The sequence below is a fragment of the Hipposideros armiger genome, unplaced genomic scaffold (genome assembly GCF_001890085.2).
Source record: "Hipposideros armiger isolate ML-2016 unplaced genomic scaffold, ASM189008v1 scaffold_177, whole genome shotgun sequence".
Classification (NCBI taxonomy): Eukaryota; Metazoa; Chordata; class Mammalia; order Chiroptera; family Hipposideridae; genus Hipposideros; species Hipposideros armiger.
The window spans coordinates 2273867-2296264 of NW_017731527.1; the positions used below are offsets into that span (position 1 = coordinate 2273867).

At 33.7% G+C, this 22398-nt stretch overlaps 1 protein-coding gene across 1 annotated transcript in view; it reads left to right on the forward strand.

Annotated features, from left to right (window-relative positions):
- The window catches only part of SLC6A15 (solute carrier family 6 member 15), a 48787-nt gene that overhangs the window by 20293 nt on the left and 6096 nt on the right, over positions 1 to 22398 (forward strand). The window contains exons 3-10 of the mRNA XM_019652299.1: positions 4154 to 4311; positions 4683 to 4809; positions 6009 to 6190; positions 13022 to 13132; positions 17576 to 17817; positions 17926 to 18118; positions 19028 to 19220; positions 22030 to 22189. Of these exons, the coding sequence (XP_019507844.1) occupies positions 4154 to 4311; positions 4683 to 4809; positions 6009 to 6190; positions 13022 to 13132; positions 17576 to 17817; positions 17926 to 18118; positions 19028 to 19220; positions 22030 to 22189 (1366 nt within the window). The remainder of the gene's footprint in view (positions 1 to 4153; positions 4312 to 4682; positions 4810 to 6008; positions 6191 to 13021; positions 13133 to 17575; positions 17818 to 17925; positions 18119 to 19027; positions 19221 to 22029; positions 22190 to 22398) is intronic.

The following is a 22398-nucleotide window of genomic DNA, read 5'->3' on the forward strand; positions in this document are numbered from 1 at the left end:
GCTGGGCCTCATTATTTTAGAAACTATGAATTCCGTTATCAAGCTAGGGAGACTCCTTTGTTGAAGGTGGCTCAGATCTGTTTTCAGATTAGGTTTTCATAGGAGCAAATGGCTTGCTATGAATAGTCAAGAATTGTTTTAAGGGTAATACATTCTCAAATTCTTTCTGTGGATGCTATTAAACATTTCTAAATTACTGATTTTTCTAACAATATGTTGCATCCCTTGTGACTGTCAGTTATTCTCTTTGTAGAAAAACCTAAAGTTTCTCGTATAAAACAACATTGATGAAGGAAGGCAGCGATAATTTTCTCTCTATGACATATTAACTCTGAATTTTAAGTTGTTTTAGTCTTCAAAAAAGCAAAAATTCCTTATAATTTAGAATGATTATAGTGTTCAAAGGCTGACCAGAGCTTTGTAGATTTCAGTAGAAGGGATTTAACCAGATAATTAATATAATGCCAGACATTCTTCATCCTTAGATATCATGTGTATTTGGTTTCCAACTCTACAATATTTGGGGACAATGTTTTGTTTCAAGGAAAACTGTAAAGAAATTAACATCCTTAGTTTTAAACAAAGATATCTGTATCAACATGATATTCTAGCTTTTTGTATTTGTGCATATAATTATATCAATGTTAAATATAATTAACATTGTCTTAAAAGTCAAGGGAAGAAAAAACAAAAATTTATTGATTGCCATGTATAACACAAGCGCTATAGTACAAATTGAATGTTAGGTTAACTAACATTTGTGTTGAAACTTTATTATTTATATACATGGAAACTTTTAAAATAAGTGTAGTAAAAGAGTAAATATTCTGTACACCTCATTTCATTACACAAAAGATAAAAAGAATATTTTGGTATTTGATTCCATTTGTGATAGTTTCTTGACTGGTCAAAAATAAAGTTTTATTTTGATGTAGTTGTACCCTACAAATGAACTGAAATAATATGATCATTCATATGTTAAATTTCTTCTTATAGCCACTAAGAAATAAGCTAAGGTGTTATAGTGACAAAATATTTTTAAGATCTTGCTTAACGAATTCAACCAGGCAGAAAATAACAGGTTTGGGAAAAGTAACCTGTTTGATAAATCTTCCTGAGAGGTAAGAATCAATACATGAAGCTGGCAATGTACTATATATCCCTCCACTGAAACTGTGAGCTCCTTAGTTAGTCGGTAACATCACCTATGAATTATTTATCAAATCAGCAATAAGCATCTATGTACTACTCTGCTTTTTGTTTCTCACAAATTATCATATTTGCCACTACTGACAAAGGATGAATTCTGATTTTCAAACCTGTCATCTTATGAGCCTTACTGGACATACTATTAGGGAAAAAGGCAGTCTTTGCTGAAAAGTCAGGTTGCCTTCCATTTAATATGATTTTTGTCTTGGTGGAGAGCATATTTAGTAATTATTTATTAGTAAAGAGGCTCCTCTTTCTAATTTTCATATGTAAAAGGAGTCAAAACGCCCTTCCTAGTATTGTTTCCTCTCTTCTAATCACAAATACGAGAGTGTGATATTATAAAATACCAATGGATTTTATTATTCCAAGATGGCCGTTATAGCACAAAAGGTTGCACTCGGCATTAATCGTAGCATTGAGCTATACTTATCCTCTAGCGGTTTAGTCCAACAGCCTCATGCTGCCTAAATGTTACTCATTCATCACTTGAAGTGTTTTATGAACAATAGAACTAAAGAGTAATAGGCCCAATATAATTTGATTTGTCTGAAGATATTATACTTAAAGCACATGGTTATGCTTAATAAGCAGTTTAATACAGAAGTCACTAGCTTATGTTTTGAAGTCAATTTGCTAATGAAGCCTGGTGCTGACCCACAGTAGCCATGTGACCTTGCACAGGTGAACTCTCCTCTGCTGCCTTACTTCCCACACCTGTGAAATGAGGATAATAATGGTCCTTACCCCACTGGATTCTTGTAAAGAATGAATAAGTAACTCCATGTAGCATGCTTAGAAATGTGCCTGGCAAATTGTAAATGCTCAGTTATATTTTAGCTATGACTATTTTTAATATGGAGGCTAAGGTTAGAATAATTTGAGTTAGAAGAAAAGGCTCAGTATCTAATAGTATGTCATGCATACATAACTGAGGAAAGATTCCCAGTGAGTCCGGTCTTAGTTCATTCTCTCTCTCTCCCTTTCTCTCTCTCTTTTCCTCCTCATTCACACACACATAAACCCATTCACATTCTAGGGTTTAATGCAGGTTTTAAAATGCATTTTCAGCCCTTTGGGAAACATTTTCAAGTCATTAGTGCCTAAATGTTAGTAATCACTTTAAAATAAGAAATTTGGTAATTCTGTTTTATAAGCTCTTGCATCCATACTTTACATTACATACCCCTTTGTAGAATCAACTCGAGCCTGAATGACTGAAAGTCACCCATAAGACAATAAAGATTTTCGACTGACCACTATAATAGGGGAAATTCTTGTATGCGGTCATTATTTCAGAGATATATAGATACTGAGATAAATAATTTGAAAAAAAATAATAACATTTACCTCTTCAGCAGAGTAACTGCCAGAGCAATTTGAATAGCTTCCAAAATCTATTCAATACCATTAAACACTTTTTATTTTTAAATGAGAAAAATATCATAAATGGCCTCATTTAAAAAGGGAGTTAGTAGGGCCGGCCAAGTGGCTCAGCTGATTAAGAGTTGGCTTAAGAGTGGGAGCTCTGAGCAACAGGGCCTCTGGGTAGATTTCCATGTGGGCCAGTGACGCTGCGCCTGAGCTGAGCTGTCACAGGATGGCTTAGCTGGTGTAACAACAAGGTTGCCTGTTCGATAGTGGGCCATGCCCACCCGCAACTAAGACTGAACTCGGTACCTTGAGCTGAGCTGCAGCCCGGATGGCTCAGTGGATACAGCGTGCGCTCTTAACAACAAGGCTGCTGGTTTGACTCCCGCATGGGATGGTGGCTATGCCCACCCGCAACTAAGATTGAGTGTAGAGGCCATGAGCTGCCGACAGGCAGCCAGATGGCGACTGGTGCCCTCCATAACTAAGATTGAAGAACAACAACTTGGCTGGTCCCCTTCCCCTATTCCCCAACACACTGTTCCCCTCCCTCAATTCCCCAATAAAATTTTTTTTTAAAGGGAATTAGTAGCATCAATGCATGACCCACTTGACAGTATCTGGTTAGACAAAACTCTAGATAAGAAATTTGAATGTAAGAAGTCCATGTTAGAGGTTATTTAATAAATAATTTGTATATATATATATATGTATATATATATATATATATTCTTATGTAGACGTGAGAACAGGCTTCATATTTAACTTTATCGTTTAATATTAACATTGTGAAGCTTTCAGTACATTTCACTATTCATATGTCTTAATTTGAGATTTAGCTGAAAAATAATAATTCTTTTAAGCTTTGCAACTTTATGACAAGGATAATAGCACATATATTTTACAATAGATATTAAATATATTAGTTTCTCAGTCAATCTTGCCACCCCTCCCTTTATGGAATTTTGCAAAACAAAAAATTAGTTTTTTCCTGAAGTGTATTTTTTATATGAAATATATGGGAAAAAATTACATTTGTTTGTGGTAGAGGTTATTTTTTTTTCTTTATTGTTTTAAGCCAAGGCAATCCTTTCTTCTTTCTTTTGTTATTTAAGAAAAAAGAGTCAGTTTTAATACCATAAAATTTTATTTTTTCTAATTTATCAGATTTGGAATGCATGATTTAGATGAATAAAATTTAATAAATGATTTTATAAACATTGTGTGAATTAGATTTCCAGGAGTTTATGAAAGCTACTTGAGAAAATAATTTTAAGGAGTTATTTTTATGAAAAAATGAAGATTTTTAGTCTTTTACTTAAATGAAACAAACTTTTCATTGTTATCTTTGTTTTATCATATTTTTTTTTATCAGAAACTGCTTGTAGCAGTCAAATTCAGGTTTCAAATATTAGAAGGTTTAAAGTAATGAAATTGCATTTTGTTTAAAGTCTTATGTAATTATACTATGTAGAACTTCAAATATCGTCTTTCATGAGATAATCATAATTAGTGTGTTCTTTAAGGTGACTGTAGAAAATGTAATCTATTTTATTTGTTCTTGTCTCTGTAGGTGCATATCTTTTGCCATATTTAATACTGCTTCTGGTAATAGGTATTCCCCTTTTTTTCCTGGAACTTTCTGTGGGCCAAAGAATTCGGCGAGGAAGCATTGGCGTTTGGAATTACATAAGCCCGAAACTGGGTGGGATTGGATTTGCAAGTTGTGTAGTAAGTTTCTTGGTATGGCATATGCCATATAATTTTTACTGGGTTTGTAATTATATAGTTTACATTTAAATGGAACTTTTGAAGGTGTGTTTCTACTTTACTCTTTAATCATGTTAAAAAAAAACAAAACACTACTGGATCTTGTTTGCACCAATATACAAAACAAGCTGTAAATATTAATATATAGTTCAATCTTGTTAATGTATGTTCTGAAGACCAGTGAGAAACATCTTTTTAGAAAATATCATGTTTCAATGACAATAAAAAGAGGAGGATTTCTAAAATGTTAAATGAGATCTTAAATGTATCATCTCATTGTTTCAATGGAAGGGGCGTGAGAAATTTAATGTAATCATGTTTTCATTTTGCAGGTGTGCTTTTTTGTGGCTCTCTACTACAATGTCATCATTGGCTGGAGCTTGTTTTATTTTTCTCAGTCTTTTCAACAACCTCTACCTTGGGATCAGTGTCCGTTGGTGAAAAATGCTTCACACACTTGTAAGACATGGACAAATGTAGTGTTTTTATATCTAATCATTTTAAAGTTAGTAAAGGCATGAGCTTTCAAGATTTAAAAAAATAATGTGGAAAAATCTTTCAAAATTATTATCATAACAATCTTTCCTCACTTTGGGGATTGGCATATTCAGAAGGATAGGTCTTCGGCACCCTCTAATTTTATTAGCTTTACCCACATTATTTTTTATTTAAGTACAGTTGAAATATAATATTATATTAGTTATATTAGTTTCAGGTATATAATATAGTGACTTGACATTTTTATACCTTACAATGTGATCACCCTACTAATTCTAGTAATCATCTGTCACTGTGCTAACTTGTCACAATATTATTGACTATACTCCCCTTCCCAAGTTATTTTATTGTGCCCTCATGACATTCGGGTGAAATATTATAGGCCTTCAATTGTTAATTTTGACAGTGTTTTATTTTGTACACCTTTTTTGATGCCTTACATTTAAAAAAAATAAAACAAGGGACAAAAAGAAGAATTTGGATTGACATAATTGTTTTTATGTCTTTTATGTTGTTTCATAGTTTTCCTATCATTTTTATATCCTAGAATATAAAGAACAATCCCTGAAGCAGTGATATCTGGAAAATACAAAATGCAACTCACATATGTATTCTAAAATTTTCTAGTAGCCACATTTTAAAAAAGTAAAAATAAACAGGTGATCTATTTTATTTAATCCAATATATCCAAAAGCATATAATCAATGTAAAATTTATTAATGTAATAATTTGCATTATTGTTCTCATGCTAAGTCTCTAAAATCCCCTTTGTAGTTTATATTTACAACACGTCACTTTGGACTAGCTCCATTACGAAAGTCGCATATGGCCAGCAGCTAGCATATTTTACAGCTCTATCTCAAGAAGATAATTCTGGGCATGAAAGGGACATACATTTTATATATTTTAACTATTTTGATAAAAAGCTCACATATTCCTATTTAGAAATGTGTAATAAGAAATATCAAAGAGGATACATGTCTGTTGATATTTCACATTTTTGCAGTTGAGCTTTTATTGTGAATTTCAATGCTTCTGCAAAATATTTAGTAATACTTTTCTAGGAAATGTTAAGCATTGATTTACAGACTTACTGGAATAAAAAATCATCTCATTACCCTTTATAGTCTGAAATGATTGTGTCACCTTCCTTTTTGCAGTTGTAGAGCCAGAATGTGAAAAAAGTTCTGCCACCACCTATTACTGGTACAGAGAAGCACTGAATATTTCCAGTTCCATTTCTGAAAGTGGAGGCTTAAACTGGAAGATGACCGTCTGCTTGCTGGCTGCCTGGGTCATGGTTTGCTTGGCTATGATCAAAGGCATTCAGTCTTCTGGAAAAGTTAGTATGTTAGAGCCTCCCCTGATTCTGCTAATCACCATTCCTGGGTACTGTGCCCACCTCAAGCTCTGCCATAAATCCCTGTGAACAAATTGCCAGTAGCACTTCAATCTGGGAAGTTAATTAAAGATTGTTAAGAAGGGGTGTTTTTTTTAAATGTGTTTTAATTAAGGAAAGGAGATAAATATATATGTTTTATAGTGAAATCTAAAGCTATTTATAATCTTTTCTTATTTCATCAAGATCTTTGAAATTTTTGTCAATACCTGAAAAATCACTTTTTTTCCTTCTATTTATTCAGTTGACCCTAATGATGTCGTAGTTCTCTAATTACCAATTAGTCCCAATCATGGAAATTGGGGAAAGTGGGGGAATGAAGAATTTGTTTCTTTTATTTGTCTTATATCGTTAATTTTTCTCTATTGTGGGTGTTCTAAGGAATAGTTGCATAAAACTTTTTAATATAGTCTCTAGGGTGAAGTGTTTCTTAAAGATCTGAACATCATTAGGTAATTATAATCTCAACAAGGAACTCATAGTAATGTAAAAGACTAAAGGGCATGCCTGCCAGGGCAAATAGAACATTTTAAAAGGCTGTGATTGAAAAAGCCATTAAGTGATTTCTAGAAACCTTGTGAGATATATATATATATATATATATATATATATATATATATATATATATATATATATATATATATATATATATATATATATAAGAATACATTAGGAAACTAATTGCTATTCAGTCTTTTGCTTTCAGATTGCATTTTTCATCACTGCCATTGTTTTAATGCTTTCTACATCTTTGGGCTGGACCATAGCCAAAATTTATTATTGGTTCTTCTCTCTAACCTTTAACACTCTGTCTCTACAACGTTTTTCTTTCCAAAGCATATATTTGATTATATGTCTTTCCAGGATAATGTATTACCATTCACCATCATATATTAGTAGAAGCAGGAATAGTATTTATAGTAATGGTGATGGTGAAGATGATTCTGACAATGATCAGAGCAAGAACAATAACAGAAGCCAATATTGATTACATGTTTATTTTTCTCCAGGTACTGTGATACGTACTTTATATGCTTTATCCCATTTATTTCTAAAGAAAACTCTAAGAAACAATGACTAGGCCTGTTTTGCAGATATAAAACAATTTTGAGAAGTTAGGTTACTTGCCCAAAGTGTTATGGCTAGTGGTTGCCAGTTCCTGGAGTCAAACCCAGCTCTGTGTAAATTGAGAGCGCATGTTATTTCACTGCAACACTGTAAGGTTTCCCACTGTCATACTTTTTCTCCCCAAATAGTTCTAACTTTTTAAGTCAGAAGTTTAATTCACCTCTGCTGCTTGTTATTTCATATTTAATTTAAGGTGTTGGATAATTTTTTAACTTGTAAGTCACAGTTAATTTTACATTTACGTTTCTTCTGGAACTTTTACACCATTTTTCCTTTGAATAAATGAAGATGGTAGATAACATATCTGAGTATCTTTCAATCTTTCTGAATGACGATGGTTTACGTGATTAAATAAATTCAATGAATTGGTTCAGTTGGGTGTCTTCTATGTCAGAGACACACTACAGTAGGTTATAAACAAAAGAATAGATTCTTAAGTTCCATCTAAGCACCTAACATGCTTCCTAACATAATGTCATTTGGTGTAAAGAGAACCAAATATGGTCAGCCAGAGAAGTCCAAAAATTATTGTGATTTAGTCTTACTGCCATATTTTGTTTCTTCTCAGGCTATGTGTCTTATCATTTAAAGAAATATTCATGCTTTGCTTATCACAGAGTTTTGGGGTTGTTTTTCTTATTTTATGTAATGTATCTAGAAAAAAATAATACAAGTTATAGACTACATACTACAATTTAGTCAATGAGAAGGCTTTAGTGGCTTTTGGACAGGATTTGACAAAATAATGCAGTAGACACAGATAGGGAGAAAGTTGTAAGTAATGTGATCAAAGATATGAAAGTCTAAATTGTTACAATTTCTCAATCTGAAAAAAGGAGTTAAATATAAGAAAAAATTATTAGGAATAAATGGAAAGCTCCGTGTTTGCCTGCCAAACAAAAATGCCTCCAAATAAATAATCACACAAGTACAGTCTAGAAAAATGTGATTTAAGGATAATATGGCTTAAGGGTAGTATATGAAAAAATTATTTAGAGAATTTAGAGGCTAAAAGAATATTAGTCATCTTGTGATATCCTTGGGCACAGCGTGTGTGTGCACACACATACACACACACACACACACACACCTCACAATGCTAATTGGAAACTTTACGAATGAAAAGAAAGGAGTATGATAATATCATTCTCCTTTGGGCCAGGTAGGCATACCTCAGTTGAACCATGCCTGTAATACTGGCTCTTACTGAAGTCTCTATTTCTCCCTTTATTGTGAAGAGGAGCAATTTTAGCCCTGTGATCACAATCTTCAAACAGTTGAATAAAAAGAAGAAGAATGCTTATTCTGTGGGGCTACAGAGAACAGAATGATGGTCATATATTGGGGAGCATAGAGAGTGGTGGGGTGGTGGTAAATCTTTTTAAAAAGGAAGACCTTTCAGGAATCAAGCCTGCCTGGTAACAATGAATCTATTGAATAATTGTCTCAATGAGAGAGAGCTCAGCATTATTGGAGGTCGTCAAACAGAGGTTGCATGTCCCTTTGTTACAGCCTTTAGTAAGGGAATGCCTGCCCCAGCATGAAGGATAGACATGAGAAGCTCTAAGTTTTCTTTTAATTCTTATGTAATATTTTTCTAGTAGTACTGCTTTGCCATTCTTGCTACTACTACGTTAAGTACTTTGCATGCATTAGCTTGTTTAATCTTTCTATCAGACAGATGATTTGCGTAGTTTTATCCTCATTTTGCTGCAAAGTTAACAAGCTTAGGGAAAATAAATAATTGGCCAGAATTAAAACAACTGATAAAAGGCAGAGCTAGAATTAGGCTATGATGTCCTCAAAGAGAATGACTCTTTCTGAAAGTGTGTTTATAATAAGCATTTTAATATGTAAGGAAAAAAAAAAACCTAAGTGATTTCATGTTTTATGTTCTTCGATAGTTGAATAGAATGAAAGTATTTTCATACAACATTTTGATTGATAAACTATTCCCTTACCAAATGTACTTGTTGTGAAAGGCATTTCAGTTATCAAGGCCCAGAGGGGCTTGAAATCAGCCAAAACAAACCATATGTCATTGTTTCATTTCCCAAATCTTAAAAATGTGTACTTCCTGGACAATGTTGTCATTCATCAATTTATTTAATGGGTATATACTGAGCACCTACCATGTGCCAGGCACTGGTCTTATTCTGGATATATAGCAATGCATCAAGCAGACAAAATGCCTGATCTCATGGATGTCCATTCTAGTGGCAGAGGCAGACAATAAACACATTTGAAAATAATTTTAGGTAGCAATGCATAAAATAAAGTGCGGTAAGGGGAAAGTACAGCATTTTGGGGATAGTCATGTAGAATTTAATCTATTTTTAATAACAGTATGCTACTACTTTGGTGTAAGATTAGACCCCTGGGATTAAATGTAAAGAATTTGTGTTTAAAAACAATACGGACACTCTATAAAGAGCTGATTTAAGATATCATAAATCTCAGAATTTAATAATAATAATTATTATTTTATTTTTACCTGCTCACAGAATCAAATTAGGATGTGACCTATTTAATACTACTTAAATGTTTAAAATTTTATGTGTTATTTTTCTCCATGTTACATTGAATATAAAATTGTATTTTTTCCTTATTAGGGAGCCATGCCAGAGTCTTATCATTGCATCCATATCAGTGTCTTTAAGAACTCAAATATCTGTTGAATTAATAAATGGAAATTGAAATGAGTCTGATAATATAATTATTACATAATTTTTAAAACGCTGCAGAATAAAGATGAGCTTATTTTGGAGGATTTATGCAGAAAGGAAAACTTAACTTTCTCTAAATTCTCTCAATGTACAATATTTTTTGGTATCAACTATATGTCAGAAACTGATAGAAATGCAAAGATGAAGAGGCCACAGTTCTGTTCTCATGGACCCATACTTTAATGGATGAGACAGAAAATTACAGCAGAATAAGTGCAGTAATAGAGGCATATAAGAAGTGCGTTACAGCATAGAGGTAGCCACTGAAATTAACATGGATTTGGGGGAAGCTTTCATAGAGGAGGTAACTTTTGGGCTAGACTTTGTGTTTGAGGAGGAGTTCACCAGAAAGTTCAGAGGAAGAACATGGAAAACAGCATGTACAAAGCCCAAAGATCGCTGAGCACTTACTTCTTTGTGACTTTTACATACAACTTGTGGAGCTCTTGGGAAATGAAACATGAAATGTAAGTTGCAGATATTAAAGGATATGTGGACATTGGCTGTTACCTCACAGTGTGGAATATATGAGGATTTTTAGCAGCTCATCGACACCATCAGATCTTTAATTTAGAAAGATCATTCTGGGAGTAGTGTGGATGATGGATTTGAGGGATTGCTGCCAGGGAGAATCTGGAGGCAAGGTGACCAGGAAACTATTATAATAGTGAAAAATGACATCACTGAGGATGGAAAAAAAGGGACAGATGTGAGATTTCTGTGGTAGAGTCAATACGATTGATTGATCATTTAGTTATGAGACATGGAGAAGAGGGACTTAGCAAGGCTGTGATTAGCCTGGACAAATAAAAGTACAGGAAGAGTCATTTCTTTTCTTAGTCTCTAACATGAAGTTATATTAAAAGCATGCTGAGTGTAAGTCATACTTATTGGAAAAATCATAATCAACCTATTCAGACTATTTTAGTGTGTAGCCTTCATTTTCACTTTCAAAATAAGTGGAATTAATGGAAGTTATAAGTCACTTATAAGGCAGCAAATTTGAGTTCTATTAAAAAAACAGCTATTTTGCAAAAATGAATCGTTGCTTCTGTGTAGCCTCAAGATTTGTGAAGAATAATAAAAGGAATATCTCTAATTCAAGTTATATCAAGGCTACTTAAGTAGATACACTGTAGACTAACAAATTTAAAGAATGCTGAAAGTAGGTAAGAAGAATTAAAAAAGAACTCCATCTGAAGGCATTTTAGAAAAGAAATGTAAGTGAATGGAAGTACGCAAGGAATTAAACCAATTTGAAATGATTGAAAAATTATGCTTTATTGTAACTAAATTAAAATATAGTTATTTTAGTTAAAATATTGATTTTTAAGTATACTTATATTTTATTCCTGATATTTTTTTCTTAGGGTGTTCCAAAAGTGTTTAAATATGATTATAAAGTGCATAGAACTGTAGAAGTGCAAATTATAATGTTGACGTATAGGTTGTTTGTCTATAGTTATTATTGGATTCAATATCCCTTACCTGCCCTAACACATCCTCTGCTATGGCAGTTTTTCCTTCATTCTCCCCATCCTCCCTCCATTCCTTCCCTCTACAGATACATATCATATACCTACAGTGTGCCAGCAATATTTGAAATAAGGTAGAGAACAGGAAAGAAAAGGCCCCTGCCCTCACAGAAATTATATTCCAGTAGGGGAGACTGGAAATTAAGAAGGAAACACATAGAAAACAATTTTGACTGGGCTAAGGGCTATCAAAAAAACAAAACAAGATAATATCATGGAGGGTTCGTGGGGCATAGTGGAGGCCAAATGGGAGATATTGGATGGAAAAACATAGAAAACATAGCCTTATTTTTGTTGGTGTGGAAAGATTTACTGGAGAATATAAAGATGAGATGTAAATAAAGAGAAGAGAGTCGTGAGCAAATGAGGGAGACCAGTGCAGACTGAGGGCACTGTCCTTCTCTGGCCCCAAAACCAGAGAGCTTGTCTACCAACAGCAAGGGCTTGTGGGGTGATAGCTCAGCTAGGGGAAGAGTGGTGGGGCAGGCAGGTGGAGCAGGCATGTGGGGCTTTGTGAATCAAAGGGAGCAATGGCATTTTATTCCAGCTGAATTCATAAGCCCTGGAGTGTGCTCATTGGAGAATGAGCTAACCCAAGTTATCTTTGGGTAGTCTGGAAACCAGTTAGGAGAATATTATAAATAGTGCAGGACTACTTTGGGACATTTGATTTTAGCCATTAGATGGATGGTGGGGCCATTCACCGAGATGGGTGGGGAGAGCTTTGGGGCAAATTTCAGAAGTTCCCTTCTGGACCTGAAAATTTTTAGAGGTCTATTAGGCTTCCACGTGAAGCTGTCAAGGAAGCAGTAAATGTCTGGCTGGACAATTCTTTTTCTGTAATAAGTATCTGCTCAACTTGAGTGGTGAAACTACTGAAGCAGAAAGTCAAACCTTTCCATGGTTGAAGTTCTGTGGGAGACATAATAGGGACCACTCTCTACTCCAGAAGATTTATAGAGTCATAATGGAACTTTGTTGACTGAAAGAAAATAACTTTTTTTTCCTACCTAAAACTGTAAAAGTAGGAATGTGTTAGGGAGTTAGTGCCCATTCACTTCTCTTAAATCTTGCTTGTTTTATGAGCTATAAGGAATCAACACTGTTCAAGTTATACCATACCCATGAACTATATTAAAGAAAATGAAATAAGGATGTTTTTTAAATATTTTTGGAATATCTCAAATAAGATCTTAAATAAATAATATTAAATTAAGAATTATAAGCCATTCTAATAAGACGGCTATACAAGTTATTACTAGTGTCATCAATCATGTTATAAAAAACAGTAAATGCCAAGTATGGAACAGAAGACATGATCTTACCTGTAAAAAAGAATGTATAGTTGGTGTGTCTCACCTATTTTTATTCTTCTTTCTTTGCAGATCATGTATTTTAGTTCTCTGTTCCCCTATGTGGTACTTATATGCTTTCTAATCAGAGCACTCTTTTTAAGTGGTTCAATTGATGGCATCCGTCACATGTTTACCCCTAAGGTATGTACTGTATTTCTGTGTAAGACTTATGATCATGAAAGCATTATGTTTTGTTAAAATGTTCCCACAGTTCAATTCAAGGGATGATTGTTCTAATGTATGTACACTAGACTGTTAAATTATAGTTTTTATGTTAGTGTAGATAAACCAGAGCTTTTCTATATCTATAATTATACTCACCTATCCCCAATTTTAAATGTCCCATTTTAGTTCTAGAGTAAGGTTATCACTATTTAAACTTTAAAAATCCCTCTTTTATATTAAATTAGTTTACAATTTTTGCACTTAAATTTTAGACTTTTTAGTCTTTATTTTTCTTCCTTCTCTATTCCAGTGGTTCTTAACCCTTTGTGTCATAAACCCCTTTGAAAAGAAACCCAAAACGATAATAGGATTTTGTTACAGAAAAAAAATGAGCATATTAATTTGCTTAGTGTCTCAGAAGATTGATAGATGACCTCAAATCCGCAGACTCAGATTAAAAACCCTACTGTACTTTAAATCCCATCTCGGAGAAAAATCAATGTTTTCTCATTTTGTTTTGTTTTGAGATTTTGTACCTCTTGGAATATTTACGTGGTGAATTCTGTAACTTCAATAAATACATATACATTTCAAGAAATTCTCATTAGGCTTCATAAAAGGCTTAGCACTTAAGCTCTGTCATTTATCTTAGAGCTAAACTCAACACTGGGTACACTGAACCTGATTAATCAACCTTGTGGACTTGTTATACTGATTTGACAGGAAACAAAAACAAGTTTTAAGGGGTATATGTGTTTGGTTATTCACTGAACTGAAGTTTTATCTCAATATCAGTCTGATACCACTATCATAGGCAGACACTGAGTTATAAAGATACAATTTCAAAATTAGGTCAGAAACTGAAAGTTATCTGAAGAATGATTGTGCTGTGAAAATCAGACAAATGATAGTAGCTTCCCAAGAATTCTTTGTCACTTCTGGCAGCTGCCTTAATACTGTGTAAAAGAGGCTATATTCTTTGGATATCTGGGTCCGACTTGGTGTTTATCCTCTAGAGGCAAAAATTTTGACATTGGTCTCTGGTTTTCTTGAGTAGTTCAAAAGTCCTGTTTAACATTTAGTGTTGCTGGAGCTCCTTGGTGAATAACTAGTTAAGATTCATAAATTTCAGCTGTGTTATCATTTAGATCAGCTTCAAGTGGCCGTACTTAGTGACCAAAATTATTTATATTTATAATATTGAGAAAATATAGTTTTCTAAGTTTGAAACAACTAGCTTTGTTGTAGACTTCTGGCATACATATCACCTTTTCTAAGTTGGCCATTGCTTGAGACATAATTCTAAATATTTGATTTAAATAGGTATTTTAGAATTGAAGCCCTTTGATACGATGTTTTTACATGAGCCCCATATTTAAAACTGCAACATTATTAACACTTTAAATAAAAACTAGGGGTTGCTATTAAAATACGGTTAATTCTTCAGTTCACTTTTCATTGAGTGTTGATCAGATTCTGTATTAGGTCACTGTAAGATGTGGTAGTTAATATAATAGCAATCAGATTTTGTTGATTACTTTTAATTTGCCTTGTTTATATAAGGGAGAAACACATGAAATGTTCCCCAAACTGTGAATGGAGATTTAGTTCCTGAGTTGGAAGTACAGCAATCTGAATAATGTCTTTAGTAAATGGGTGCTTTCTGCCATCTAGCGGGTAAAGTAGAGAAAGACATTTGATTGTAGTATTTGAGTAGATCAGCATTAACCATAGACTAGCAAGGTAGCAATGGTGAATAGATGACAGGCATATCTTAGTTAATTGTACATAAATTATAATTATTATGTTTCATGAAAATATTGTATACATTTCAATAATAATAACTAAAATTAATTGGACATTAAATCCTAATGTTTGAGAGGACGTGGATTTTGTAATCTACCTGTGTTCATATTTAAGCTCCACCCCAGAACTGTGTAACCTCAGGCAGGTTACTTAACCTTCCTAACATTTAGGTAGTCATAGCAACAATTTCATGGCTCATTGTGAAGATTAAATGAGATAACAGCCCATGTAAAGTGCTTATCAGTGTGCCTGTCACTCTAGCCCATATGTTGGGTTATCAGAAAAGTCATGACGTATTTTGTCTATGGTTTTCAAAGGTCATTTATTTTTATAAAGAACAAAGATCAGTCAATGATACATTGCCCATTTTGTTCGATAACCTTTTGCCATCTTTCAGTGAGCTTCATAATTCCTCGTTCATAGAAGGATCTGTGTTTATTTGCAAAAAAATTGAACAAGGTGCTGATTTACAGCCCTATCTGAATTGAACGTTATACCACGCAAGGAGTTTTGAAGAGAGTGAAACAAGTGGAAGTCTGTCATGCAAGGTCAGGCGAGTATGGTGGGTGTGTCAGCACAGCCCATCGAAGCTCCAGTAATTTTTGACAGGTGATGAAACTTCTGTGTGATCTGGCGTTGTCGCGATAGAACATAACTCCTTTACAATTAATGAGCTCTGGATGTTTCTGGATGATGGATTTGTTCAAACTGTCCAATTGCCGACAGTACACATTCGAATTGATTGTTTGGTTCTTTGTTAGGAGCTCGAAAAACACGACACCTTTAAAATCCCAACACACTGAGAGCATAACCTTCCTCTGATGAATGTCTGCTTTCGATGTCGTTTGAGGCGAATCATCACATCGGGACCAAGACTGTTTGCGCACTACAGTGTTGTAAACAATGCACTTCTTATCACCAGTTATCAGTCTCTTTAAAAAAGGATTGTTTTCCTCATGTTTAATGAGCATATTGCAGATGTTTATACACGCCATCAAATGAACTTATTTGAGTTCATGCGGAACCCAACTATTGAGCTTGCTTACGTATCCCAGCTTCTTCAGGTTGTCGTGAAGGCTTGAATGATGGATGTTCAATGTTTCTGCAATCTCTCATGTTGTGTAATGTGGGTTTGACTCAATCAATGCCTTTATTTTGACGTCATCAACCTCGGTGGGCCTCCCTGACTGAGGAGCGTCATTGAGATCACCAGCACGGAACCATTCGTGAACAATTGTTGGCAGTGAAGTTCTTGTAGAGCATTTAATCATAAACTTTATGCAACTTTTCACAAGCTTGACAGGCATTCTTCCCTTTATGGAAGTAAAAGAGTAAAATATGGCAAAAATGCAGCTTGGTCTTCCATCTTCAACTTGTTGTAAAATCTCCAAAGCTCATCCGAACCGCTCAATTTTATTTTTAGAATGAAGCTAGAACTGTCAGCTGTTAAATGACACAGCAATAACATGGATGCGAATGACTCTAGTACTTCCAAAAATGAACTAGTGCCATCTGTTGCAAACATGCGTCATGACTTTTCCGACAACCCAATACATCAGCAGTTTTTGAGCACTTAGATTATGGTAGGCAATGTGATAAGTAGCACATCTTGTTACTCCCATCTTTCAGTTGAGGAAGCTGAAACTCAGGGAGGATTGGCCACTTAATTTAGGTTGCACTAGTTTTAGATTATTAAGCGGCAGAATCAGGATCTGAAACTGTCTGTGGAACTCATGTTCTTACCTATGTGTTTAACATTGCTCCCAGTAAAGGCAATTTCAATTCAATGGTTAAAAAAACAGAAAAAATGACAAAATACCAATTGAAACACTACTGTTACTGAAATCAAACTTAACTGTTTATCGTGGTTTATGTCAGATATAGCTTATATGAATTGTTCCATTTAAAAGTTTCCATCATTTTCTAAGATGTAAAACAGTACTACTTAAAATATGTGTTCGGCACAGATTCAGAAGTTTAGAAATTTGGATCTGAAAAGGTCTTGGAGATGATATAGTTGCATTTTCTCCAATTATAAAAGGAAGGCTTTCAGGAAAGCCTTTGTTGAATGAATGAATAACATATGAATGGATAATATATATGTGACTATGCAATGCACAAATAGTTCAATGCTTCCAGACTTATAATTATTATCTGCTTTGATTATTAGACTTCCACAAAAAAATGCAAAACTTAGGGTATTTGTTAAGTAATTATTTAACTTTTATTGATAATTGATATATTTTGCTTTGTAAAGAAAACAATGACATACATAGGAAATAACTGAAGAGGGTTCATTTCTTTTTTAAATTGTCCTTTGATGATTTGTCTTAAAGATGCTTAAAAATTCCCTGTAAGTAGAAAGTCTCCATGTAAATAAAATCTCCATATAAAAGCTCAATAGTCTATAATCTATAGTATTCTTATTCATATGCTTTGTTTCATTTTTAAATGGAAAAATTATTTCTGCTTAAGAAAAGATGATCTCCCTGATTTAAAGAACCTTTGGATGCATAAGTATTATGATACATTTAAACAATACAAGTAATTTCATGTAGATTATTCTGAACTATTATTTTGAAGCTGACTTCTATCATGTTTACTTTTAAACAGCTTGAAATCATGCTGGAGCCCAAGGTCTGGAGAGAGGCTGCCACCCAGGTGTTCTTTGCCTTAGGTCTGGGATTTGGTGGCGTCATTGCCTTTTCAAGCTACAACAAGAGAGACAACAACTGCCACTTCGATGCCGTCCTGGTGTCCTTCATCAATTTTTTCACCTCTGTCCTGGCAACATTGGTGGTGTTTGCAGTTCTGGGCTTCAAAGCGAATGTCATAAATGAGAAATGCATTGCAGAGTATGGATATTAATTTCCTTTGGCTTTTTTTGGTATAACTATATATATATAATAAAAAATACCCCCCAAACCCATAAGTCTTCATTAATATGTTGTTCTATTTTTCAGAAATTCGAAAATGATTATAACATTTTTGAAAATGGGCAACATTAGTCAGGATATTATTCCCCATCACATCAACTTCTCAGCTGTTACTACAGAGGATTATCATTTAGTTTATGACATCATTCAAAAAGTGAAAGAAGGGGAGTTTCCTGCTCTTCATCTCAATTCCTGTCAAATTGAAGATGAGCTAAACAAAGTTAGTAGGCTATGTTTAAGCAATACAATAATTATCATTCACTTAAAATATGCATTCTCTAGAAGATTCTTTTTTAAGGAAAATGGAAAAGGACCTTTAAAATGCTTGTGGAAGGTTGTGCTGGTTCAAAATTCACATTCTTTGTTTCAGAGGACGTATTTTCTTGTCATAAAGGTTTGCTTTACTTAAAAAAAAACAATTTCATTGATTAAGACACACTAATTTAAACTATGAATATAAATTAAGTGATTTCCATCACAGAAAATGAAATTAGTCCTATACCTTTCCTGGTATAATATTTAATACAAAATTTGAATTATGCCTATCATTTTTATATTGCATGATCATTTTGACACATGAATGATATTTGGCCATTTTAAAAATTGTGTTCCGCAAGTCATGATTAAGTTCTTTTTCTTAGTCACTGTCATATATTTTAATAACACAAGATAGATGAACATTAATAAATATTCTTTAAGTGGTTGTCGCCGTTTACTGTGTTGCCAGAAAGGAAACTATAATGGAGAAATTGGCAATTAATCACTTTAAGATAGCTAACTATATTGAGACTAAACATAAAGCATCATGTGTAGGAAATTATGGATGAAACCATCATTACTATAAAAGCTTTGAATTATGTGTGGAAAGAATTTAGGTACTAACTTGCCCTTCAGCATTTTTTTAAAAAATTCTGGTCTATCTGTTGTCTTTATGAGATAATACCGTCTATTTGAAGCTTGTTTAAAGGCATAATTTCTTAGGAGACAACATGACATCAGCATATTTATTTCCAGTTACTCTCAGGGATTAACTCAGAATTTTCCCTCTCCTTTGATATATATAATATCATGTATATCACAATCACTTAACAGTTCTCTGTATTAATGTTGTTATTGTGTATATTTACAGGTCGTTCAGGGAACTGGTTTAGCATTCATCGCCTTTACAGAAGCAATGACACATTTCCCCGCATCTCCCTTTTGGTCTGTGATGTTCTTCCTCATGCTGGTAAATCTAGGGCTCGGCAGCATGTTTGGAACCATTGAAGGGATCATCACGCCCATTGTGGACACTTTCAAAGTGAGGAAAGAAATCCTTACCAGTGAGTTTTTATGCATTTGACTTTTTGTTGAACTGAGCTAGGCTACTTTACTCTTGGTGAGAGATTAGAAATGCAAATAGGAAAGTGTTCTATTTTGGGTTTTATTAATGTCTATTAATATGCATTGCTATTATTTGTCATATTATTTATACATTTATATAATATGCAAAAGATAGATTTAATATAGATCATATTACTTATTTATTAATCACTCTTTATTAATAGGTAATATTATTATCATGAATTACTGGCACTAGAATAAAGTCATAGAATGTTCATGTATGATTTTGTATACAAGTCACACAATTATAATGAGGTTATAGATCAGATCCATTACTCCTTTTCCAAAGAGGGCATAGCTAAAACTGATAAACCTAAATTTACTTCTCATATAAAATAGCTATTGTAGTCTATTAGTAGTTAATGTCTCTAGGTAAGAAAGAAAATAAAACAATTCATCAATACCGATGGTTGTTAATAAGTCCCATCTGCAGGCATTTATTAAAGTGCCAGTTTTGTACTGCATGAATCTTGCACCTCAAGGATATACATAAAGGATATAAATTATAGCAGAAATACAGAGACATAAGAGAACCCTTTCTCCAAAAATAATAGTACTGATAATTAAAATCAAGTTGGATAGATAAGATGTGTACCATGTAATATACTGATAGCATCATGGAGACATTGCATGTTATAAGAATTAAGAAAAAGAAACAAAGTTCAGCTAACTATGTGATGAAACTGTCAATGAAATAGATGGGAATTGAATTTGTAAGGGGAAGAGGCTTCTTAGAGGCCCAAGGATAGCTTTAGAAGCATATATAGAGATAAAGGGAACCGTAAAGAAGCCAGCCAGACCAGAGTGCAGGAACAGTGTTGATAAGCGAGGCAAAAATAAATTGGAAGAAAAAAGATAAGTGATCTTGAATGCTGGGCAGTGGTGCACAAGCTCCCCAAGGCCCTGTTTTTAGCTCTGAAAGATTTGATCATAATTTATGTGTAAATAACTCTCAAATATATACCTTTATCATTTACTCCTCTGCTAAGTGTGTGTGTGTGTGTGTGTGTGTGTGTGTAAAGCAATTTCAGCAGTTTGTTAAATATTTATACTAAATGTCCTCAACTCAGCTGAGCATATTAATAAATGAGAAACTTCTTTATCTTCCCCTAAAAGGCAGTCTCTACTTTGAAGTTTCCATTTCATTTAAGGCTCTCAATATCCTGCTAATGTACAAGCTAAATAACAATCATCTTTGCTACTTTCCTCATCTTTGCTCCACATCCAAACCCTCCTGAGGTAACAGGACTTGCAAAATTAAAGGAACAACAGTGTAGAGGGAAAAACACACAAAGTAGTGTTAGCAAACTCCCACCGAAAGGCCTATTTGGCCAGAGCAAAGGGGAATGCACTGTCTTCCCCCATTACCTGTCTTTTGGGATCATGCTTTATACTTCAAGCTATATTTTACCCTGATGAAATGTCCCCCCATTACCTTTGTCAGATGTGTTTTTGTCTTCTCTGATAGTACATTATCTTTTCCTCTCACATCTCCCCTGAAACTCGTATTGCCTGTACCATCTAGAATACACTTTCTTCAAGTTTATGTTATACTATAGTGTGATTAGGAGAGAGAAATGACACAGGCTATGGTTGAAGTTCAAACTCTGCTCCTTCCATCTTGAGACTTTAAGTACAATATACTGTGACAAGCATTGAAATATTTCAATATGTGTAGACTCCAAGTACAGTACATGTTGCTTTGTCTTTTCTACATTATGTTTATATGTAATATTTGTTTATGTAACTCATACCACTGGCATAGTGCTTAGAAGATGGCGGTGATGGCTTAATTTAACCCCTACTTATTGTGATTGTTAGAGAAACCCTACTTTGAACCCAGGGATGTCTGTTTTCTCTCCTCCTGAACTGCCGTTACCTGCTCTCCTTCTTTCACTTTTACTCACCTTTGCTAAAAGACGGTTGAAAAATAGAACATGGCCGTCTTTTTTTTGAGGGCATGAGAGAATAAAGGGTCTAACAAAACCATGGGAATATTATATGGATTCCAGCAATCTCTCTAAGTTTTTATATTAATAGTCAGGAGTTTCTGCCTCTTTCTTAGATCCTACTGCAGAAACTCCTTTTAAGTGGTTCTTCTTAGTTACTTGGATGATCAGATTGCACAGCCGTGTATGATTGTATTCCCAACTAACCTGTTCCAGGGATCTCAAGATGTAGGTTTGTGTTGGTGCTCTAGTGAGTCTGATCAGATTTTTTTTTTTAGTTTAGTTTTCTTTAAAAACTGCCGTATTTCAATCAAATATAGAAATATATGTTATCACAATCATTATGTGCTGTATGACTCTCATTATTAATTCAAAAATGCAATATAGCTTCCAAAACTATACAAAATTAAAAGTAGAAATGACCTCTGAACAATTTGCTGCCTGAAAAGGTCACTTTTGCTATTAATAAACACAAAAGAGCATGGAGATTTATACTTTTAAAATCTTCTCAGTTTTGCCTCATTTATTATTTGTGCTTTCTAAATAATTTCCCACAGACTCTGGGAAATGAGTTGAGTTACTGTCTTACAATAAATTTATATTCAATCTGGGGCTAATTCAGGTAACTAACTCCCAGTATGTGATATTCCACAGTATTAGGAAACGTATTGCCTATTTATTTCATTGACAAGTTAGAAAAGTGAAAACAAAATTATTGTTTGGATATAATAATTCATAACAAAATTTAAAAGATGATTCTGAATAAGGCTTTAATTTTTCATTTATTCCTTTTGTCCAGTTATCTGTTGTCTTCTGGCATTTTGTATTGGCCTGATATTTGTGCAACGCTCTGGAAATTACTTTGTTACAATGTTTGATGATTATTCTGCTACGTTGCCTCTGCTAATTGTAGTCATTTTGGAGAATATTGCTGTATCCTTTGTCTATGGCATAGATAAGTAAGTATGCATTCATTTTTTAATCTCTATTTTGGAAACACTAACTGTCAATCTCTATTTCATTTAGAAGTGAAGGAAAATGACTAGAGGGAAAAATGCCAGCAAATCAAATCTTTTACAGGTTCTTCTTTATTCAGCAATTTTGATAAAGTATATTCCTCTGTTAGGTAACTAGATAGAATTGTGTACATGGTAATATAGTCTAGGAC